The sequence below is a fragment of the Geotrypetes seraphini genome, chromosome 2 (assembly GCF_902459505.1).
Source record: "Geotrypetes seraphini chromosome 2, aGeoSer1.1, whole genome shotgun sequence".
Lineage (NCBI taxonomy): Eukaryota > Metazoa > Chordata > Amphibia > Gymnophiona > Dermophiidae > Geotrypetes > Geotrypetes seraphini.
The window spans coordinates 232,891,472-232,914,559 of NC_047085.1; the positions used below are offsets into that span (position 1 = coordinate 232,891,472).

General features: G+C 45.5%; 2 protein-coding genes across 5 annotated transcripts in view; both read right to left on the reverse strand.

Annotated features, from left to right (window-relative positions):
* The window catches only part of LOC117355978 (putative RNA-binding protein Luc7-like 2), a 258,392-nt gene extending 256,953 nt beyond the window's left edge, over nucleotides 1-1,439 (reverse strand). Inside the window, exon 1 of one of the 3 annotated variants that reach the window (XM_033935181.1) lies at nucleotides 1,115-1,439. In XM_033935181.1, the coding sequence (XP_033791072.1) occupies nucleotides 1,115-1,175 (61 nt within the window). In that variant the 5' untranslated portion in view covers nucleotides 1,176-1,439. The remainder of the gene's footprint in view (nucleotides 1-1,114) is intronic. The other 2 variants (XM_033935182.1, XM_033935183.1) reach the window with 2 other exon arrangements.
* An 11,768-nt stretch (nucleotides 1,440-13,207) lies between these two features.
* FMC1 (formation of mitochondrial complex V assembly factor 1 homolog) overlaps nucleotides 13,208-23,088 on the reverse strand; it is a 53,993-nt gene continuing 44,112 nt past the window's right edge. For both annotated transcript variants that reach the window (XM_033935187.1, XM_033935186.1), the window contains one exon: nucleotides 13,208-13,564. In XM_033935187.1, the coding sequence (XP_033791078.1) occupies nucleotides 13,361-13,564 (204 nt within the window). In that variant the 3' untranslated portion in view covers nucleotides 13,208-13,360. The remainder of the gene's footprint in view (nucleotides 13,565-23,088) is intronic.

The following is a 23,088-nucleotide window of genomic DNA, read 5'->3' on the forward strand; positions in this document are numbered from 1 at the left end:
TGTGGCTGAGTTCTGAAAAATTTGACTGCAAAGCAGAAACGATAAATTCTTAATGACTTTTAGCAGCTAGCAGTAAAGCATGAATAGCACGTGGAAATGGCCATTCAGTTCTAAAGCCTGGCTCAGGAGTATTTTACATCCTTATGTCCATAATAAAATCATGCAAATGCATTACCGATAACTATATCTTAATCTACAGAAATTAAACATTTTCAGGAGAAAACAAATGTTGCATAATCCACACAAATTTGAATTAAATCTTAAATTTCGTTATACAAGATGTCAAAGTGTGTGTGTGTGCGTGTATAACCCTTCACCATCATACCTGATAACGAAACCATCATACAAAAGACACCCCAAAACAATATGGCTGAGCTGTATTTTTTATAGCATAATCAACAAAACTTTTATATTGCTAATTGAATGTGAGAGGTTTACAAGATTAAAAGCTTCTACCAAAAAACAAAACAAAACAGAGGAGGCTCAAGTGAACCTGTGGGTATAATCTCAACCCTCACAAAACCTTTTTCATCTAAAGGCCGCCGAGCCCAGACTATTCTTTTTGTTAACTCTCAAAATGACTACCGGAAGCGGAAGTACCGCTGGAACAGGTGACGAAGCACTCGGGGTGTAGTGATGGTTTGGGCTAGATCTCCTTCTCTTTGGAAGGGTTACTTGTTCCCTCCTTGGACTCGCCACTGCAGTTTGAGGGCGCGGGGAGCTCCCACTATGGTTTTTCGGGGTTCTTTTCCTCCCGCTCCCTTACCACACGCCCGGTGCCGACCCCTCCCCCTCTTAACCTCGAATTGGCCGCCTCTCCTGCCAGTCCATGGGAAGCGGCGGTCCTCACCCAACGGCCGAGCCTAATTGGTGGAAATTTCAGTGAATCGCACTGTCAATCACCCTGACGTAACCACCTCGGGGAGAAAAAAAATACACTATAATACATGAGAACCTCTCTCCCCGTCTTCATCCCACCAAAGGAAAAAAAAAACAAACAACCAAAAACCATCGTTAAAAAATATGTCCAGCCCTTGAAACATGAAGCTCTCGGAACTAGAACTACCAAGCAAGAGCACAGCAAAATAAACCCATTTTCGCGGACAGTGCTTACCGTCCCTGGACGTCCCCATGAGCTGGTCCAGCATGGCTCGCATCTGGGCCTGAGCCGACATTTTGAGGGAAAACAAATAGCGTTTCCCCTCTTCGGATCGTGTTTTTTTTTCTTTATTTACCACAGCGTCAAGAGGCAGCAGCCTTCCTTCCCTCAGCAACCGTGCAGACAGCTAGGTGCGCCTTTGGTCCCTTATTTTCGCCGCTTCCTTTAATTGTACTTCTTTCGCCCTTTGGATGGTAGACTCACAGATCAAGCAACACCGTCGCAACACACTCCTCCACAAGAAAGCGCCAAGCGCAGACTCTAGCCCCAGCGGCGTCCGGCTGCGCAGCTACGTCTCAGTCCCCGCCCCATTACGTCACCGTAACGGAAAGCGCTCGAGATGCGGCGCTGCGCCTGAGCCGTGACCAGCTGTGAGAACGAGAAGTTACAGGAACGTGCGTGGCTAATGTTTAGCGCTCATAACATTCTCATCATGCACTTGACTGTTCTTGCCCGCCATGTTTCATTAAAGTATATATGCAGTATCTGTAATAGTTAGGCTCAGTGTTGCTCAAAGTTTTTATGTAGGACAGCATGTCGGAGAATGATTAATATTGTCCCCAAACTTAGATTAGTTTTGCTTCAGCCCTTGCATCTTAATTGTTGGTGGGCCATCTCAGTAGTTGGCGGCCGTACACAATAGGTTTGTTTGGGGTTTTTTTTTTTACATTTTCTCTGTTTAAAACAGTGTTCTTCAACCTTTTAACACCTATGGATCGGTGGAAATAAAATAAATTATTTTGTGGACTGGCAGTTGAACACTGGGCTAAGCCCGTCCCCATAATAGTACATAAGACTTATGTTATGTTATGTTAACATAACATAAGCAGTGCCTCTGCTGGGTCAGACCAGGGGTCCCATCATGCCCAGCAGTCCGCTCACGCGGCGGCCCATCAGGTCCAGGACCTGTTAGTAATCCTCTATCCCCTTTTCCTTCAGGAAATTGTCCAATCCCTTCTTGAACTCCAATACCGTACCCTGTCCTATCACGCCATCTGGAAGCGCATTCCAGGTGTCCACCACCTGTTGGGTGAAGAACTTCCTAGCATTGGTTCTGAATCTGTCCCCTTTTAATGTTTCCGAATGCCCTCTCATTCTTGTAGTTTTCGAAAGCTTGAAGAATCTATCCCTCTCCACTTTCTCTATGCCCTTCATGATTTTGTAAGTCTCTATCATATCCCCTCTAAGTCTCCGCTTCTCCAGGGAATAGAACCCCAGTTTCTCCAATCTTTCAGCGTATGATAGGTTTTCCATACCTTTTATCAAACGTGTCGCTCTCTTCTGAACCCTCTCGAGTATCGCCATATCCTTCTTTAGGTACGGCGACCAATATTGAACGCAATACTCCAGATGCGGGCGCACCATCGCCCGATACAACGGAAGGATAACTTCTTTCGTTCTGGTTTAATATCCTTCTTGATTATACCTAGCATTCTATTCGCTTTCTTAGCGGCCACTGCACACTATGCCAACGGCTTCATGGTCTTGTCCACTATTACACCCAAGTCTCTTTCTTGGGTACTCTCACTCAGTAACAGCACTCCCATCGTGTAGTTGTACCTCGGGTTTCTGTTCCCTACGTGCAAGACTTTACATTTTTCTACATTAAACTTCATCTGCCATCTCGTCACCCACTCCCCTAGCTAATTGTAACACCATTTTTTCCATTCATTTTTCATATTTATACACACACACACAATATAATTGTATTAACAACACATAAGGGTTAACCAGAAAATTAAACTACACAAAGCACACTATATGCTTCTCAATATTCATTCCTACCAGAACACAGATAACCCCAGGCAGATATGGGACTAAAAACTAAAAGTACTTATATATACAAACAAACCCTAAGATGCAAGACTCTGCATGCAGTACAACCCCAGAGGAAAAGAAACAAATGCATTTCTTCCTGAACAGTGCAAAATACAGACAGCAGATGAAAATCAATCACTAAATTCAAAAATAAAATCATGCCCCCTACCGTTGTCTCCCTCCCTCCCTCCATGCTGTGCCTTGCCTTCTGACCTGCTCCTGCCTGGCTGTTTTATGCCACTCCCCGGTGTTATCTTCAGGCCGGCTCCCTCTTCCTCAGTGCTGCAGTGCACAAAGCCATGGACAGCAGCTCCTCGCGCATCCTATCTGGAAGCCTCCCCCCTGATGTTGCAATGTCAGAGAGAAGGGTTCAGGCGCAGGACGCGTGTAGGAGCCTTTTGCCTCGGATCCTGTAACCCATTAGATTCAAGGAAGTACACTATCCTTTCTTTCAGCAACACTTCCATTATTTTACCAACAACTGAAGTGAGGCTCACCGGCCTGTAGTTTCCTGCTTCATCCCTGTGACCACTTTTATGAATAGGGACCACATCCGCTCTCCTCCAATCCCCAGGAATCACTCCCGTCTCCAGAGATTTGTTGAACAAGTCTTTAATAGGACTCGCCAGAACCTCTCTGAGCTCCCTTAGTATCCTGGGATGGATCCCGTCTGGTCCCATTGCTTTGTCCACCTTCAGTTTTTCAAGTTGCTCATAAACACCCTCCTCCGTGAACGGCGCAGAATCTACTCCATTTCCTCGTGTAACTTTGCTAGACAATCTCGGTCCTTCTCCAGGATTTTCTTCTGTGAACACAGAACAGAAGTATTTGTTTAGCACATTTGCTTTCTCCTCATCACTCTCCACATATTGGTTCCCAGCATCTTTTAGCCTAGCAATTCCATTTTTCATTTTCCTCCTTTCACTAATATATCAGAAAAAAATTTTGTCTCCCTTTTTTACATTTTTAGCCTTTTGTTCTTCCGCCTGTGCTTTCGTCACTCTGATATGGGGGGAGAAGGAGGTTAAGTCAAGGTATTTTTATTGAAAAATTTTTGTATATAGATAACAAACAATGGAGTAAAGGAAACGAACATGAACAAGAAAGGAACACGAATCCATTATACATCTGAAAAGATAGAAAAGAGGGACATTTTCAGGTCATACATTCAAATGTAAAGTACATACACGGTATGTAGTACAATAAATCAAAAGGCCAAGTTCAAAATTAGGACATACATTTCTTAAATTAAGACTATTTGGGGGAATATTTCATTGAAATTTTTGCCCTTTGGTTAGGTAGAAATCATATATTTCTTTAATTTGTTTTCTATCCCATTCTTCCCAAAGAGCTCAGAACTGGTTACAGGTTACATTACATTAATGATTTTTATTCTGCTTTAACCTTGCAGTTCTAGGCGGATTACAAGAGGTAAACTAAACATTACCAGGAGTTACAAAATTAGGTACTAATTAGAGGACTGTGACTTATTCAGAAATTTGCAAGTTCAGGTATAATTAAGGATTGGCATTAGTTTATCTTGCAAATTTTATTGTACAGAGGGTTTTGTAATCAGGCGTTATCAGTAAGTTGGAGAGATGATGGTCAAGTTTCGCTGCTTGAGTTGCTAGTAGGCCATCGTACATCTTCTTGTGCTGTGTGTGTATCTTTGATTGGGGGATGAGTAAATGGAGTTTGGGTTCTTGGCCTGGTTGATTTATTCTGGATAGGGCGATTGGTCAGGTAGGTGGGGGCAGCGCCATTCAGGGCTTTGAATAGGAGACAGTAAAATTTGAATAATATTCATGCTTGCATTAGGAGCCAGTGTGCATCTAGGTATGCGGTGGTGATCGTATTTGGTTAGTGAGTAGATTAGTCTGAGGGCTATGTTTTGTACAGTCTGTAATTGTTTTATCATGCCTGTGGGGCAGGTAAAGGATGTTGCAGTAGTCTAGAAGTCCCAGAACTAGGGACTGGACCAGGAGTTAGAATAGTTCCCTGTCAAAAAATTTTTGAATTTGTTATAGGTTGTGCATGACAACGAATGCCTTATCGATGGTCTTGTTAATTTGTAGTTGCATGGGTAGAATCTGTCTATCATCACCTCAAGAAGTTTTAGGGTGGGCTGTATGGGGCATTTGATAGATTTTATTTCTGTTATGGTTGGAGTTTTGTCCTTTTCGAGTGGTAGGAATTTTATTTTGTCCGTGTTCAACTTTAGTTTGTGGTCTTTCATCCATTTTTCAGCTGTTGCAAATGTTTTTTGCAGGTTAGCATAATATACAGTTAACAGGTTACAATTTGCCATAGTTACAGTACAAGTTTTATCCTATAATTAAGATTGATCATGTTTCACCACTGGTGCTGGAGCAGTCGCGAGTCTGCCTGTTCACAGCTGCAGGCCTCACTCCCTCTGTTATATTCATGTTCTGGGGTAGGGGATCAGCAGAGCCAATGGTCACGCACAGGAGGTTGCTCAGACCTGGGTTCCTGCTTGGCCAGGTACACTACTGGTGAGAGGTTTCACAGGGGTGTACAGTGATCTATAAGCTAAAAAATATAGATTGAACTATAGCAAAGTTGGAGAAAGAGAAAGATGAAAGCTAGAAATTGGACTAATCATCATCAGTAAAAAGATAAGGGTCATTCCATGTCAAGTGGACCAGGAGCCCATGCTCGACCCCCCACCCTTGAAAGCCAACCAAATTTTACAGGGGTGTTGTCTAGGGTCTCAAATGAAACTGAAATTTTTTTGGATATATCTCAATTTGGTCAGGAGCTAGGGGTGGTTGAACAAAAGCAATCGATCCACTCCCATGCCTCGTGTGACCTAAAACGCCAACTCTGCTTAAGCACTATGGCAGAAGAAAACTACCTAGTCATCTGAAATTTTGCAGTTTGATACAACACCTTGGGGCAAGGTTCTGTGCCAAGTTTGAAATCTTTTGCGAACGTGCTTCCATTTCTATAGGTCTGCAAAGTAGGCAAAAAAATTCACAAATGAAAATTTTTGGCACAGTTTGGCTCCATACTGCTGCTGGTAGGTAAGTCAGCTGAAGGTCTATGATGAAATAAGATAGCTTCTGTAGCAAAACCATGCTCTTTTAAATTATATTAAAAAAAAACACACACACATTAGAGATATTTGAATTTGAAAAACAGTGAAACCTAGATCCGTGGTCTTCACTAATTTTTAAGCAAGGGTCATCATTTTGGATCTAAAAGGGCTTAAGGAGAGCCAACAAATATCTTCCTACTGGGAGCCATGACACCAATAACATTTCTCAATATTAATTCTTGTACAACAACCTCTGGAAACTTCACCTTAGGGTCTTGCATCTATTCTAGCCTTGGCTGCAGAACTTACAAATAAATTCATCCCCCTCTCCGAGGTCACATCCCTGGACACTCCTCTAAGCTCTTGGTCACACATGTAGAACACAGATAAACTCTATGCAAATACAGAACCACAAACTAAGTCCTATTCTGGTGCAATGTGTCTAGGAGTCCTGAACCATAGGGTTTATGTTCCTAAATCCACAGAGTGCCTGCAGAAGGATGTCAATCTTTCAGCTCCGCTTTCTCTCCAGTGGACTGACCCCTGTCTCCTCAGTTTTTCCTTATGAAGTCAGATTGCGAAGATGTTTTTCTAATCTGCTTTGACAGCTTCTGTTGTTTTGGGGGGTTTTAAATATCCAAATCTAGAGGCTTGGGTGCCCAAGAGGTCCCCACTAACTTGGGATAACTCTGCCTGGGAGAAGACGCAGACTCTTGATGTAGGAGTCTGCAGTTGGCAGAGCAACCGCTTTAAGTACCTGTTCAGCCAGCCTGCTTTAAATATTTGTGGAGCTTGGGGTATGTTCCATTGAAGCTAGACTAGCATCTGGATTTATCAGGAGCTTGAGTGCAGGCGGTTTGGCCCTGTGGTGGCCCAGTTGGGCTTTGGTATGAGCCAGCTGGGTTTTTCCCTCCACCCTTCGCGGCATATGATCTAAGGGGGTCTGAGATACAGTCTGGCTTCAGTCCAACTGCCAGCCTGAACATCAAAGCATTTGAACCAATTTTCACTCTGTTCTGAGGCAGAAGTCTTCACCATTCCAGCTGCAATCTGCATTGAAACAAGCTGTTTACCATTGTAACTCTCTTTATAGTGGTTTATAACCAAAAAAAGAGTATAAGAGATTACAGTTACTTCAGAATACTGCAGCCATATTAATTTTTCATGTAAATAAGTTTGAAAGTGTAGCGTGATATTATCTGCAAATGCCACTTTGTCATATGCTACCACACTCTGTCCACAAAATGGTCTCTTTCTTTCTTTATACTATCCAACCTCTCTTTTTCCTTCTTTTCCTTTCTTTCAAGGTTTAATAAGTATTTTGTATATAGTTTATTATTTTGCAACCTTATTAGAATGTATGCTTTTATCTTATATTCTCAATTATTATATTTAGTTTTGTTGGAGGTAAATTATTTAAGTTTGCTTAAAATTATGGACTTAAAGTAAAGAAACTGGGAGTCTGAAAAGTTTGAGTCCAGCCATGCTGCTAGCCATCTTATCCAGGTGTTGTGCTAAATGCACCTATTACAAAAAAAAGGACATCCATTTTACCTTGTGTTAAGTACAGGACAAAGAAATGGTCAGATGCAGAATAGACAAAAGCATGGCTCGGTGTGCCAATACTCATGCCCCCCCCCCCCAGTCTGCAAGAAAATTTAATCATGACCTCACTGAGGACAAGACTGCCCTGCTCTATGATGATTGAAGGTGATGCCCTGATCTGCGATTGGATGTGATGCCAGAGACTGCCCCTGAGTTTTGATGCATCATGGGAACCAACCACATCTATAAAGCTGGAAGATGTGCCAGTTAGAGAATGACACTGGGAAAAAATCCGTCACCAGACCACCGTCCCCTTCACAGCCCCATCCCCATCCCCACTGTCCCTTTCACACACACACCCCCCTTCACCACCCCGTCCCCGTCCCTGCAGCATCCACCCTTCCTTCTGTCTGTTCTGTGGGGGGAAAAAAAAAATCCCGAGATAGTGCCAATCTGAAGGGTTGCTTTCCCTTTAAATATGCTGAAAATTACTGTATTTTTAAACTAACTGGCACTTTTCTTTCAGCTAGGTCACATATGGAGCAATTGAGAATTTCTCAGGGGGAGAGGTGCCCAATTTGGACCAGACACTAGGCACTGGCGGCCGGCCTGAAAACAGCTGTTCAGGCCAGTGCGGTTGTGGAAGTCTCGCCAGCATCAGTTGTTGGTGTCCAAGGCTCCCCGCCGCTAGTGCCTCGTAAGCCAGCACAGCTTTGCAGGGAAGCCCGGTCTTTTCCTGTCAGCTGTTTTTTCTCTCAGCTGATGCCAGCTTTTGCCTGCTTTAGCAGATGGGACAGTTCAGTCTTCTCAGCCGCTACCCCCTGGAGGGGGTATTTTTGGCATGTTTTTTGACATTTTTCCTCAAATAGCCCCTCCATCTTGTATTTGGCCTCAGGTGCCTTCTCCCTGTTTTGACATAACAGGGACAAGTTACAGCAGGGTCCCCTGCTGGGACCACCAGGGTTATTCCCCCCCCCTCATTTTCTTTTTGCTTTGTGTAAAGCATTTAGGCATTCAGGAGTCCTACTTGTGTCCAGGGGGGTCTTGGGGGTTTGTTCCTTCCACATCCCCTGATGTTTTGACCCCTTAATTCTTTTCATGTCCCCCCTCCTCCTCCTTCGTCCAGGCGCCCACGTACCGCATTGGATGAGGACTTGTTGTCCGAGGAGAGTTTTAACTAATGCATGAGGACCTGGACCCTTGGGGACATCTCCAGCATCCTCTTGAGGGGATGGACGTTGAAGATATGGCAGATGTGGTGAGAGAGACTTTAACTTTATCACGTCAGTCCCGGATCAGTTTATCTTTTCATCAGGTCAGTTTGGGCAGTTTCAGTGCCCTCTGGGATGATGAAGTTTTGGTAGCGGTGTGAAACCAAGACCTTTTTCCTGCTGAATGGATTTCGGATGACGGATTACGTCGCCTGATGAAATATCTTAAGCGTTGACTCGTTCCATTGTCTTACAAGAACAACAGTATAAATTTCTTTTACTTCTCTACATCTCGCCTTATCGGGTTTATGTATCAAGATTTGCTCCTCATGCTCGGTGTCCTAAATGCTGCTATGTGCCCGTTGGGTTACTTCATATGTTTTGGTCTTGTGAGAGATTATAAACATTTTGGTCTTTTGTTGGACATTAACTGCAGACTGTTTTGCATCACAGGCTACCTTTATGGGTAGATGTATTGCTCTTTTCTCAGGTTACTTCTCTGTGATTATCAAAGGAGGGGAGGATTTGTTATTGCAAAGGGCCTCGTTGTTGGCCAGGAAATGTATTTTATTACTGAGAAGACAGGCAGAGATGCCCACTATTACTATGTGGTGAAATGAACGGTTTACTTTGTTAAAATCTGAATATTTGGATGTAAAAAAAGGGTGGTTTTGGTCAGTGGAGAAGATTTAAGGGGACTTGGGCTCCTGTTTGGGATGGTTTGCACGGAGCTCGAAGTGCTAGACTGAACTTTTGACACTGGAGTGCAGGGGAGGAGCTGGATTTCTTTTCTGGTTCTTATTGTTCTGAATGGTTGAGTCTCCGCGAAAGAACCATGCAGAAGACTTTCTATTATCTGTACTATCTTGTTTGGTTGTGATATGGCATTTTGTATTATGCATAAAAATTTATAAATAAAAAACATACAAACACACCAACATCTAAAACAAACAAGAAACAGTTCTGTAAATATAAAAAGCACTTGCCATTACATCTTGCAAACTTTAAGCCACTTTTCTCATTCAAAAGATCAGGATAGGCCTGTTGAAAAAGGTACTTTTCACTGCTTTTGTGTGGATTTTTTCAAATTTGTGTTGTGCTGTTTTGTTTTTGTACTATAACAGTGTGCACTAAATATAAAACATGCTATTCCAAAACAAAATAATACAAAAATATACATTTCTATTTAGTCAATAGTGAAAACACTCCAGCTTTAAAACTGAACAATGTTTTAAAAATCAAATTATTTCAACACTAATTTTTGGAGGTTTTAACACAATTTGTCTGTATAAACCCTTCCAAACTGAGACTAACTAATGTTAGGCTAGGATGGTGGTGGAGTGATGGACAGAACTATACATAGAAACATGATGGCAGATAAAGGCCAAATGGCCCATCTAGTCTGCCCATCCGCAGTAATCATTATCTTTTTCTCTCTAAGAGATCCCATGTGCCTATCCACCTTCTTGAATGCAGACAGTCTCTGTCTCTACCACTTCTTCTTGGAGACTGTTCTACGCATCTACCACCCTTTCTATAAAAAGGATTTCCTTAGATTACTCCGGAGCCTATCATCTCTTAACTTCATCCTATGCCCTCTCATTCCAGAGCTTTCTTTCAATTGAAAGAGACTCAACTCGTGCATTTACGCCAGTAGGTATTTAAATGTCTCTATCATATCTCCCCTCTCCCACCTTTCCTCTAAAGAATACATATTGAGATCTTTAAGTCTATCCCCATACGCCTTATGACAAAGACCATGCACCATTTTAGTAGCCTTCCTCTAGACCAGTGGTCTCAAACATGCGGCCCGCCAGGTACTATTTTGAGGCCCTCTGTATGTTTATCATAATCACAAAAGTAAAATAAAACAGTTTCTTGATCATATGTCTCTTTAACTATAAATTACAATACAGTGGTACCTTGGATTACGAGCATAATCCATTCCAGGAGCATGCTCATAATCCAAAATGCTCGTTTATCAAAGCGAGTTTCTCCATAGAAAATAATGGAAATTCGCTTTGATACGTTCCCCCCCCTCCCCGATAACCGGCATCGCTCCCCCCCACTCGCAAAGGCCCCCTTGCTCCAACCGTCCCCCCCGCCGAACAACTTAAACTTACCCCCCACCCCCTGTCTGGCACCGGCACACAGGCACAGATCGTGCCGGTGCCTAGAATATCTTCCGGCTTCTACCTGCCTTGAGCATGCATCTGCGCATGCTCAAGGACTTCTAATTCTCTCTCTCACCGAGAATCTTGGCGAGAGGGAGAATTAGAAGTCCTTGAGCATGCGCAGATTCATGCTCAAGGCAGGCAGAAGCTGGAAGATCTTCTAGGCACCGCACGATCTGTGCCTGCGTGCCGGTGCCAGACAGGGGGGGGGGGGTAAGTTTAAGTTGTTCGGGCGGGGGGGGCGGTTTGTGCGGGGGGGGGGTGCTAGTTGGAGCGAGGGGGGCCTTTGCGAGCGGGGGGAGCGATGCCGATTATTGGGGGAGGGTGCTCACAAATCGAGTCAACACTCGGTTTGCGAGTCAAAAGTTTGCTGAGTGTTTTGCTCGTCTTGCAAAACACTCGCAAACCAAGGTTTGACTGTATTATTATTAAGACTTAGCCAAAAGGAAAGATTTATAAACTATAAAGAGTTTTACCTCATGCAAAACTGTCATTTCTTTAATAAGACATTAACTATTTTTTCCGAGGCCCTCCAAGTACCTACAAATCCAAAATGTGGCCCTGCAAAGGGTTTGACTTTGAGACCACTGCTCTAGACCGACTCCATCCTTTTTATATCTTTTTGAAGGTGTGGCCTCCAGAGTTGTACACAATATTCTAAGTGAGGCCTCACCAAAGTCTTATACAGGGGCATCAATACCAACTTTTTCCTACTGGCCATAATACCTCTTCCTATGCACCCTAGCATCCTTCAAGCATTTGCCTTCATTTTTTCAACTTGTTAGCACCATCACACCCAAGTCTTGCTCTTCTGTCATGCACAGAATTTCTTCACCCTCTAAACTGTACCGTTCCTTCGGGGTTTTGCAGCCCAGATGCATAACCTTGCATCTCTTAGCATTAAATTTTAGCTGCCAAATTTCAGACCACTCTTCAAGCTTTGCTAGGTCTTTCTTCATGTTATTCACACCATCTGGGATGTCTACTCTATTGCATATTTTGGTATCATCCACAAAGAGCAAATTTTACCTAACAGCCCTTCAGCAATATCGCTTATAAAAATGTTAAAAAGAACAGGCCCAAGAACAGAACCTTGAGGCACAACATTGGTAACATCCTTTCCCTCAGAGCGATCTCCATTGACCACTACCCTCTGTCGTCTTCCACTTAACCAGTTCCTGGCCCAGCCCATCACTTTGGAGCCCATCTCAAGAGCACTGAGTTTATTTATTAGATGTTTGTGTGGTACACTATCAAAGGCTTTGCTAAAATCTAAATACACCACATCTAGCACACTCCCCTCTATCCAATTCTCTGGTCACTCAGTCAGTCAAAGAAATTGATCAGATTTGTCTGACAAAACCTACCTCTAGTGAATCCATGTTGCCTCTGGTCCTGTAATCCACTGGATTCCAGAAACTTCACCATTCTCTGTTTTAAAAGGGCTTCCATTAATTTGCTTACTACAGAAGTCAGACTTACCAGTCTGTAATTCCCCACTTCTTCTTTAACTTCCACTTTTGTGTAGAGGGACCACATCCATCTTTCCACATTTCAGATCATTTACAATGGAATGCAAAATGAAATTAGATTACTATCTTAGAATCTGGCTTGGGAAACAGGTTAATGTCCCTGTTTCTTCAAGATGTGCTAATAATAATAATAATAAATTTAATCTTCTATACCGCCATTACCTAAGAGTTCTAGGCAGTTTACACCATAAGAAACTGAACAATCAGCGAAGTACATACATGTCATAAAAAATTTTTTAAAACCCAGGATTAAAAGTTAGTAAAATAATTACAATTTTAAAAAGACCTAATTATGTGATAAATTTATCAAACAAAGCTGACTTTACTAATTTTCAAAAAGAACAGTAAGACATGGCTTGATGAAGACATTCACCGAGTCAACATTGTAGTTTGCCTGCAAGCCTGAAATGCTAAGGTCCTACTCTGAGGACTTAAAACTAAGATCCACCTGTTTGTCCTAGGGACACAAACATTATGTCCAGCTGTAGAGTATTTCCTATAGGAGCACTGCCGGAGTTCTCACTCAGAAGCTAGACAACAACAACTAGTGCTCCTTGAGGCTCTCCATTTCAAGCTTTGCTCATGCCCAACCCAGCTTATCACCACCATAATGTAACCTTAGGCAGATCCACTTGCAGCTACCTTAACTTTCCAGAGGATGAAATTTAAAATGGTTTTCTGAATATGTGATTAGGAGTTCAAACCAGACATTTCACTAAAAATAATTTTATTTAATGAAATAGAAGAGAAACAAACAGGGCAAAACCAGTGTGAATCATTTTGGTTAGGAGATGAAGGAACTATTATTGCCTGTATTCTTCCCTGGACTCCAGTACAGTCTAGGCCTGGGTATTTTTCCTCAGTCACTGCTCCCAGCCCTTCCCTCCTGGCTGCTGAGGCAGTTTCAGTCCAACCAGGCCAGCAACATCTTCTGGTGATCGCTCACCCTTGCTGTGGTATTCTTGATGTAATGCCAGATGTTCCCGCACACTGCGCAGGAGGCAGAGGTAGGTGGCAGCTTGGAAATGCAGCTCATGCTGGGCCCTACACAGCTTCTCACTGGTCACCTGTATAGGATGAGAATGCAGTCAAGATCAACACCCAAAAAAAGAGACATCCCCTTCTTTCTTGCTGAATAGTCCCAGATCACATCAGATGATTAGATTTTTCTAATCGTCTTGGAAACTACCAGTCAGCATGCACTGCTGTGAATGTTAGTTTGAATAAATAGATGCAGGCAGAAAAGAATTGGAAAAGTTTTAGTTCTGAAGCTAATCAGAGGGCACAGTGTTACCAGATGACTTCAGGTAACAGATTTAGTGGGTCAATTTTGGCACCTGCCCCCATGCTCTTGCAGAAGACATGTTATAGGGTTTTTTTTAATAAAATAAATTGCAGCAGAGCACTGCTGAGTTGCACTACCCACACCTATATTAAAATTAACTGCCTTTGTGTTGTTCCATGGTGCAGCCACACCTTGAATACTATGTGCAATTCTGATCACTATATCTCAAAAAACATATAGAGGAATTAGAAATGGTATAGAGAAGGGCAAAGAAAATAATAAAGGGGATGGGTCGACTTCCTATGAGGAAAGGCTAAAGCAACTAGGGCTCTTCTGCTTGGAGGCAACTCAGGGTAGATATGAAAGAAGTTTATAAAATACTGAATGTAGTGGAATGGGTAAATGTGAATTGCTTGTCTTTCCAAAAATACTAGGATTAGGGGGCATGTAATAAAACTACTAAGTAGTAGATTTAAAATAAATCAGAGAAAATATTTCTTCACTCTATGTGTGATTAAACTTTGGAATTCATAGTATCATAGTAGATGACGGCAGATAAAGACCTGAACGGTCCAACCAGTCTGCCCAACCTGATTCAATTTAATTTTTTTTTTTTTAATTTTTTCTTCTTAGCTATTTCTGGGCAAGAATTCAAAGCTCTATCCGGTACTATGCTTGGGTTCCAACTGCCGAAATCTCTGTTAAAACCTACTCCAGCCCATCTACACCCTCCCAGCCATTGAAGCCCTCCCCAGCCCACCCTCCACGGCCATATACAGACACAGACTGTGCAAGTCTGCCCAGAACTGGCCTTAGTTCAATTTTTAATATTATTTTCTGATTCCAGATCCAATGTGTTCATCCCACGCTTCTTTGAACTCAGTCACAGTTTTACTCTCCATCACCTCTCTCGGGAGCGCATTCCAGGCATCCACCACCCTCTCCGTAAAGTAGAATTCCCTAACATTGCCCCTGAATCTACCACCCCTCAACCTCAAATTATGTCCTCTGGTTTTACCATTTTCCTTTCTCTGAAAAAGATTAAGTTCTACGTTAATACCCTTCAAATATTTGAACGTCTGAATCATATCTCCCCTGTCTCTCCTTTCCTCTAGGGTATACATATTCAGGGCTTCCAGTCTCTCCTCATACATCTGGCGCAAGCCTCCTATCATTTTTGTCGCCCTCCTCTGGACCGCCTCAAGTCTTCTTATGTCCTTCACCAGATACGGTCTCCAAAACTGAACACAATACTCCAAGTGGGGCCTTACCAATGACCTGTAAAGGGGCATCAACACCTTCTTCCTTCTACTGACTACGCCTCTCTTTATACAGCCCAGCATCTTTCTGGCAGCAACCATTGCCTTGTCACACTGTTTTTTCGCCTTTAGATCTTCGGAAACTATCACCCCCAAGGTCCCTCTCCCCGACCGTGCATATCAGCTTCTCGCCTCCCAGCATATACAGTTCCTTCTGATTATTAATTCCCAAATGCATTACTCTGCATTTCTTTGCATTGAATTTTAGTTGCCAGGCATTAGGCCATTCCTCTAACTTTTGCATATCCTTTTTCATATTTTCCACTCCCTCTTCGGTGTCTACTCTGTTACAAATCTTGGAATCATCTGCAAAAAGGCACACTTTTCCTTCTAACCCTTCAGCAATGTCACTCACAAACATATTGAACAGGATTGGCCCCAGCACCGAACCCTGAGGGACTCCACTACTCACCTTTCCTTCCTCCGAGCGACTTCCATTAACCACCACCCTCTGGCGTCTGTCCGACAGCCAGTTTCTAACCCAGTTCACCACTTTGGGTCCTAACTTCAGCCCTTCAAGTTTGTTCAACAGCCTCCTATGAGGAACTGTATCAAAGGATTTGCTGAAATCCAAGTAAATTACATCTAGCATATGTCATCGATCCAGCTCTCTGGTCATCCAATCAAAAAATTCAATCAGGTTCATTTGGCACGATTTATCTTTTGTAAAGCAATGTTACTTACCGTAACAGTTGTTATCCAGGGACAGCAGGCAGCTATTCTCACTAGTGGGTGATGTCATCCGACAGAGCCCCGATACGGACGTCTCACAAGCATGTCTTGCTTGAAGAAACTCAGAAGTTTTGAGATGCCCGCACCACGCATGTGCCAGTGCCTTCCCGCCCGATGGTCCGGGCGTGTCTCCTCAGTTCAGGTAGCTAGCAGAGAAGCCAACCCAGGGGAGGTGGGTGGGACGTGAGAATAGCTGCCTGCTGTCCCTGGATAACAACTGTTACGGTAAGTAACATTGCTTTATCCCAGGACAAGCAGGCAGGTATTCTCACTAGTGGGTGACCTCCAAGCTAACCTCAATGGGATGGTGGGAGAGTTGGCAACTTAGGAGAATAAATTTTGTAACACTGTTTGGCCAAACTGTCCATCCCTTCTGGAAAAAGTATCCAGACAATAATGAGAGGTGAATGTATGAACCGAGGACCAAGTGGCAGCCTTACAAATTTCCTCAATCGGTATCGATCTGAGGAAGGCAACAGAGGCTGCCATTGCTCTGACCTTATGGGCTGTGACATTACAGGGAAGGGGTAATCCAGCCTGGGCATAGCAGAAAGAGATACAAGCCGCCATCCAGTTGGAGATGGTGCGCTTCGATACAGGGCGTCCCAACTTGTTTGGGTCAAAGGAGACGAAAAGTTGAGGAGCAGTTCTGTGTGGTTTGGTGCGATCCAGGTAGAAAGCCAAAGCACGTTTACAGTCCAAAGTATGAAGAGCTGATTCTCCAGGATGAGAATGAGGCTTTGGAAAAAACACTGGAAGAACAATAGATTGGTTGAGATGAAATTCAGAGACCACTTTAGGCAGGAATTTCGGATGAGTGCGGAGGACAACCTTGTCATGATGGAATACTGTGAAAGGTGGATCCGCCACTAAGGCCTGCAGCTCACTGACCCTGTGAGCAGACGTGAGGGCCACGAGAAAAACCACTTTCCAAGTGAGAAACTTGAGCGGAGCCTTGTTGAGAGGCTCAAAAGGAGGCTTCATAAGCTGAGAAAGGACAACATTGAGATCCCAAACCACTGGAGGAGGTTTGAGAGGAGGATTGACATGAAAAAGTCCTTTCATAAACCTGGAAACCACAGAATGAGCAGAGAGGCTTCCCTTGTAGAGGCTGATGGAAAGCCGCAATAGCACTCAGGTGGACTCGAATCGACGTAGACTTGAGACCAGACTGAGACAGGTGTAGAAGATAGTCCAATACAGAGGATAGGGAGGCTCGCTGAGGCACCTTAGAATTGGAAACACACCAGGAAGAAAATCTAGTCCATTTTTGGGAGTAGCATTGTCGAGTAGCAGGCTTCCTGGAAGCCTCCAAGACATCCCTTACCGCCTGGGAAAACTGGTGAGGAGTTACATTGAGAGAAACCAAGCTGTCAGGTGGAGAGACTGCAGGTTGGGATGAAGTAGAGATCCCTGATGCTGAGTAAGCAGTGAAGGAAACACTGGAAGAAGGAAGGGCTCCCTGCTGCTGAGTTGAAGTAGAAGGGAGAACCAAGGTTGTCTGGGCCACCGAGGAGCTATTAGAATCATGGTGGCATGGTCGGATTTCAGCTTGACCAGAGTCTTTTGAATGAGAGGAAATGGAGGAAACGCATACAGAAAGCGAGTCCCCCAATCCAGCAGAAAAGCATCTGCCTCGAGGCGATGAGGAGTGTAGATCCTGGAGCAAAACTGAGGCAGTTTGAAGTTGTGGGGAGCCGCAAAGAGGTCTATCTGAGGCGTCCCCCACTGTGCAAAGATCTGATGAAGGGGCTCGGAATGGAGTGTCCATTCGTGAGGCTGGAGGAGACGACTTAAGTTGTCCGCCAAGACATTGTCCTTCCCCTGAATGTAGACAGCTTTGAGGAAGGCATTGTGGCGAACCGCCCAATCCGACTCTGAGAGCTTCCTGGCAGAGGGAGGCCGAGCCCGTGCCCCCCTGCTTGTTGACATAATACATGGCGACCTGATTGTCTGTGCGAATGAGGACCACTATGTCGTGAAGCAAATGTTGAAAAGCCTGAAGAGCATTGAAGATGGCTCTGAGCTCCAGAAGATTGATTTGATGGAGTCGGTCCGCCCCAGTCCAGAATCCCTGAGTGCGAAGACCATTCAGATGAGCTCCCCAGGCATAGGTCGATGAATCGGTTGTGAGAACCTTCTGGTGGGGAGGAGTGTGAAACAGCAAACCTCTGGATAGATTCGAAGAGGTCATCCACCAAAGTAGAGACTGCCGAAGAGCAGGAGTGACTATGATGTGTCGAGTCAACGGGTCTGACACCTGAGTCCATTGAGAAGCCAGGGTCCACTGAGGAATTCTGAGATGGAGTCTGGCAAAAGGCATCACATGAACTGTAGAGGCCATGTGGCCCAGGAGGACCATCATGTGTCTCGCTGAGATGGACTGGCGAGAAGACACAGACTGGCAGAGATGAAGAAGAGCATCCATGCGTTGAGGAGGAAGGAATGCTCTGAGTCAAATGGTGTCCAGGACTGCTCCGATGAATGGGAGAGACTGGGTAGGCTGTAGATGAGATTTGGGGAAGTTGATCTCGAAGCCCAAACTCTGCAGGAAGTAAATAGTGGCCAGGGTCGCCGAGATGACCTCTGGAGCCGAGGGGGCCTTGATGAGCCAGTCGTCGAGGTAGGGAAATACCTGAAGACCCCTGGTCCGGAGTGCAGCGGCCACCATCACCAGACACTTCATGAAGACTCTGGGAGACGAGGACAGGCCGAACGGAAGCACTCGGTACTGCAGATGTAGATGTCACACCCGAAATCTGAGGAACTTGCGAGAGGCCGGATGAATGGGAATGTGAGTGTAGGCCTCCTTGAGATCTAGAGAGCATAACCAGTCGTTCTGCTTGAGGAGGGGATAGAGAGAAGCTAGGGTCAGCATGCGAAATCTCTCTTTGACCAAGAACTTGTTGAGGACCCTGAGGTCCAGGATGGGTCGCAGGTCGCCCGTCTTCTTCGGAACAAGGAAGTACCGGGAGTAAAACCCCCGGTTGTGTTGGTCCACAGGGACCGGCTCGACGGCACGAAGCCGGAGCAAGGCTTGAGCTTCCTGAAGAAGAAGGGCGGTCTGAGTCAAGTTTGAAGGATACTCTCTTTGAGGGTGGTCCGGGGGGACCCGATGGAATTGCAGAGTACCCTTCCTTGATGATGGAAAGGACCCAGAGGTCGGTGGTAATAGCCGTCCATCGATGGAAAAAATGATGGAGGCGACCCCCAATGGGGAAAACAGGGGATGGCAGAACAAGGTTGGTTATGCTCCCTAAGAGAGAGTCAAAAAGGCTGAGTAGCCTTAGGGACATTAGACGGTTGAGGCTTCTAAGGAGCCTTTTGTGGAGGCTGTCGTTTTGCAGGCTGCCTGGCAGCTGGAGCTTGCCTCGGAGTGTAACGCCTCTGATAGATCAAGGGCGGTCTGGCCGGTCAAGACTGTTGAGGCTTAGGCTTAGGCCGAAGAATAGACTGAAAAGACTTCTCATGGTCAGAGAGCTTCTTCATCACAGTCTCGATAGACTCGTCAAATAAATCTGCTCCCGCAAAAGGAACATTGGCCAGCCTGTCCTGGAGGTTCGGGTCCATGTCAATGGTGCAAAGCCAGGCCAGACGACGCATGGCCACGGAGCAGGCAGCAGCTCGAGCCGAGAGCTCGAAGGCGTCATAGGAGGACTGCATCAGTTGAAGGCGCAGCTGGGACAGCAAAGCAACAACTTCTTCAAATTCGAAGCGAGCCTGAGATTCAATGTAAGGAGTGAACTTTCGAAGCACAGGCAGGAAGAACTCCAAATAAGAAGCAAAATGGAATGTATAATTAAGAACTCTGGAAGCCATCATCGAGTTCTGGTATATCCGCCTGCCAAACTTGTCCATGGTCCTGCCCTCGCGCCCCGGAGGCACCGAGGCGTACACCTGGGACGGATGAGACCGCTTGAGGGACGATTCGACCAGCAGGGATTGGTGGGAAAGTTGAGGGCCCTCGAACCCCTTGTGATGGACCGTGCGGTATCGGGCATCTAACTTGCCGGGGACCGCAGGAATGGAGTATGGGGTCTCAAAACATCTCATAAACGTTTGGTCGAGAAGTTTGTGGAGAAGTAGGCGAAGAGACTCCGCAGGAGGATGCGGCAAATGCATGGTGTCGAGGTATTCCTTGGAGTACCGCAAACCGGTGTCCAAAGTGATGTCCAGGTCATCCGCCATTTGCCGGAGGAAGGAGGAAAAAGACAATTGGTCCGCCAGCACCGGTCTCCGAGAAGGACTGGACGAAGTCGAGGCCTCGGGATCCAAAGAGACCTGGGAGCGACAAGGAGAATAAGAGGTGGATGGTTCCTCATACTCCGGTCCCTGCGGAGGAGACATGTCCGATGAAGAGTACCCCAAACGTGGCTGCTTCTTCTGTGGGGAAACCTCCGAGTGCCTCGAGGAGTGCCTCGAGGAATGCCTGGAACGATGCCCCTCCCGGTGTCTGGAGGGGGATCTAGAATGACGATGCTTAGCATGGTCCCCCGACGCCTCCAGTGAGCAGATGGGACTCGAGGCCATGGAGCGAAGAGGCGGGAGATTTGACGCCTCTCGAGACGCAGCCCAGGCCTGATAGGGAGTGCAGAAAGCACAGTTACTTACCGTAACAGGTGTTATCCAGGGACAGCAGGCAGATATTCTTGACTGATGGGTGACGGCACCGACGGAGCCCCGGTACGGACAATTTTAGAGTGATTGCACTCTAAGAACTTGGAAAGTTCTAGCAGGCCGCACCGCGCACGCGCGAGTGCCTTCCCGCCCGACAAAGGCGCACGGTCCCCAGTTAGGATTAGCCAGCTAAGAAGCCAACCCGGGGAGGTGGGTGGATGCAAGAATATTTGCCTGCTGTCCCTGGATAACACCTGTTACGGTAAGTAACTGTGCTTTATCCCAGGACAAGCAGGCAGCATATTCTTGACTGATGGGTGACCTCCAAGCTAACAAAAAGAGGGATGGAGGGAAGGTTGGCCATTAGGAAAACAAATTTTGCAAAACAGATTGGCTGAAGTGTCCATCCCGCCTGGAGAATGCATCCAGACAATAGTGAGATGTAAAAGTATGAACTGAGGACCAAGTAGCAGCCTTGCAGATTTCCTCAATAGGAGTGGAACGGAGGAAAGCTACAGATGCTGCCATAGCTTGAACTCTATGGGCCTGAGCATAACAGAATGAAATGCACGCTGCAAGCCAATTAGACAACGTACGTTTAGAAACAGGACGTCCCAATTTATTCGGATCAAAGGACAGAAAGAGTTGGGGAGTTGATCTGTGGGGCTTAGTACGCTCTAAATAGTAAGCTAGAGCCCTCTTACAGTCCAAAGTATGCAGAGCCTGTTCTCCAGAATGAGAGTGAGGTTTCGGAAAGAAGACAGGCAGAACAATGGATTGGTTGAGATGGAATTCCGAGACAACCTTAGGGAGAAACTTTGGATGTGTACGCAGAACCATCTTGTCATGATGAAAGACAGTAAAAGGTGGATCCGCAACTAGTGCATGTAGCTCACTGACCCTCCTGGCAGAGGTGAGAGCAATAAGGAAGACCACTTTCCAAGTGAGGAACTTGAAAGGAGCTGTAGCCAGAGGTTCAAACGGAGGCTTCATTAAGGCGGAGAGAACCACATTGAGATCCCAGACTTTAGGAGGAGCCTTAAGAGGTGGTTTCACATTGAAAAGACCCCGCATGAATCTGGAAACCAAGGATGAGCTGAAAGGAGTTTCCCATGAACTGGCTCATGAAAAGCAGCAATAGCACTGAGGTGGACTCTGATGGAAGTAGACTTGAGACCAGAGTCAGACAAAGAAAGAAGGTAATCCAACAAAGTCTCCACTGCAAGGGACGTAGGATTATGATGATGAAGAAGACACCAGGAAGAAAATCTTGTCCACTTCTGATGGTAACATTGCAGAGTTGCAGGTTTCCTGGAGGCATCCAGAATAGAACGAACGGGCTGAGATAACAAAGCATCATTTGAAGTCAGCCCGAGAGATACCAAGCTGTCAGGTGCAGAGACTGTAGGTTGGGATGCAGAAGGGTCTCCTGATGTTGCGTAAGCAGAGAAGGAAACAGTGGAAGAAGAAAAGGCTCCCTGAAACTGAGTTGAAGTAGAAGGGAGAACCAATGTTGCCTGGGCCACCGTGGAGCAATCAGAATCATGGTGGCTCGTTCCCTCTTGAGCTTGAACAAGGTTCTTAACATGAGAGGCAGAGGAGGGAAAGCGTACAGGAACAGATTGGACCAATCGAGGAGAAATGCATCCGCTGTCAGACGGTGAGGAGAGTAGAGTCTGGAGCAGAAGAGGGGCAGCTGGTGATTGTGAGGAGCTGCAAAGAGGTCTATCTGAGGAGTGCCCCACTGAGCGAAGATGGACTGTAGAGTCAAAGGATCGAGTGTCCACTCGTGAGGCTGGAGAATTCTGCTGAGCTTGTCCGCTAAGGAATTCTATTCTCCCTGAATGTAGATAGCTTTCAGGAATAGTTGGTGATCTGTGGCCCAAGCCCAAATCTTCTGGGCTTCCTGGCACAAGAGGCGAGAGCCTGTCCTACCCTGCTTGTTGATGTAGTACATCGCAACTTGATTGTCTGTGCACAGCAGGAGGACCTGTTGGAAGGCCTTGAGGGCATAAAACATCGCTCTGAGTTCCAGGAAATTGATGTGATGTTTCATTTCCTGGGCTGTCCAAAGTCCTTGAGTTTGGAATTCGTTCAAATGAGCTCCCCAGGCATAAGGGGAGGCGTCGGTGGTGATGACAAGTTGATGAGGAGGTAGATGAAACAGAAGACCTCTGGAGAGATTTGAGGACATCAACCACCATTGTAGAGACTGACGAAGAGATGATGGCACAGATATGTGTCGTGAGCAAGGATCCATCGCTTGGGACCACTGGGTAGCTAGGGTCCATTGAGGAGTGCGCAGGTGAAGACGTGCGAGGGGTGTGACATGAAATGTGGAGGCCATGTGACCCAAGAGTATCATCATTTGCTTGGCAGAGATGGAACGTTGTGGAAGCACCTGCTGACATAGAGATTGAAGAGTTTGAAGACGGTTGGACGGCAGGAATGCTCTCATGAGGACTGTGTCCAGCACCGCTCCAATGAATTGAAGTTGCTGAGTGGGGATGAGATGAGATTTGGGTAGATTGATCTCGAACCCCAGAAGTTGTAGAAACAGGATGGTTTGGTTGGTGGCCAGAAGTACTGTCTGAGATGAAATGGCCTTGATTAACCAATCGTCCAGATAAGGAAAGAC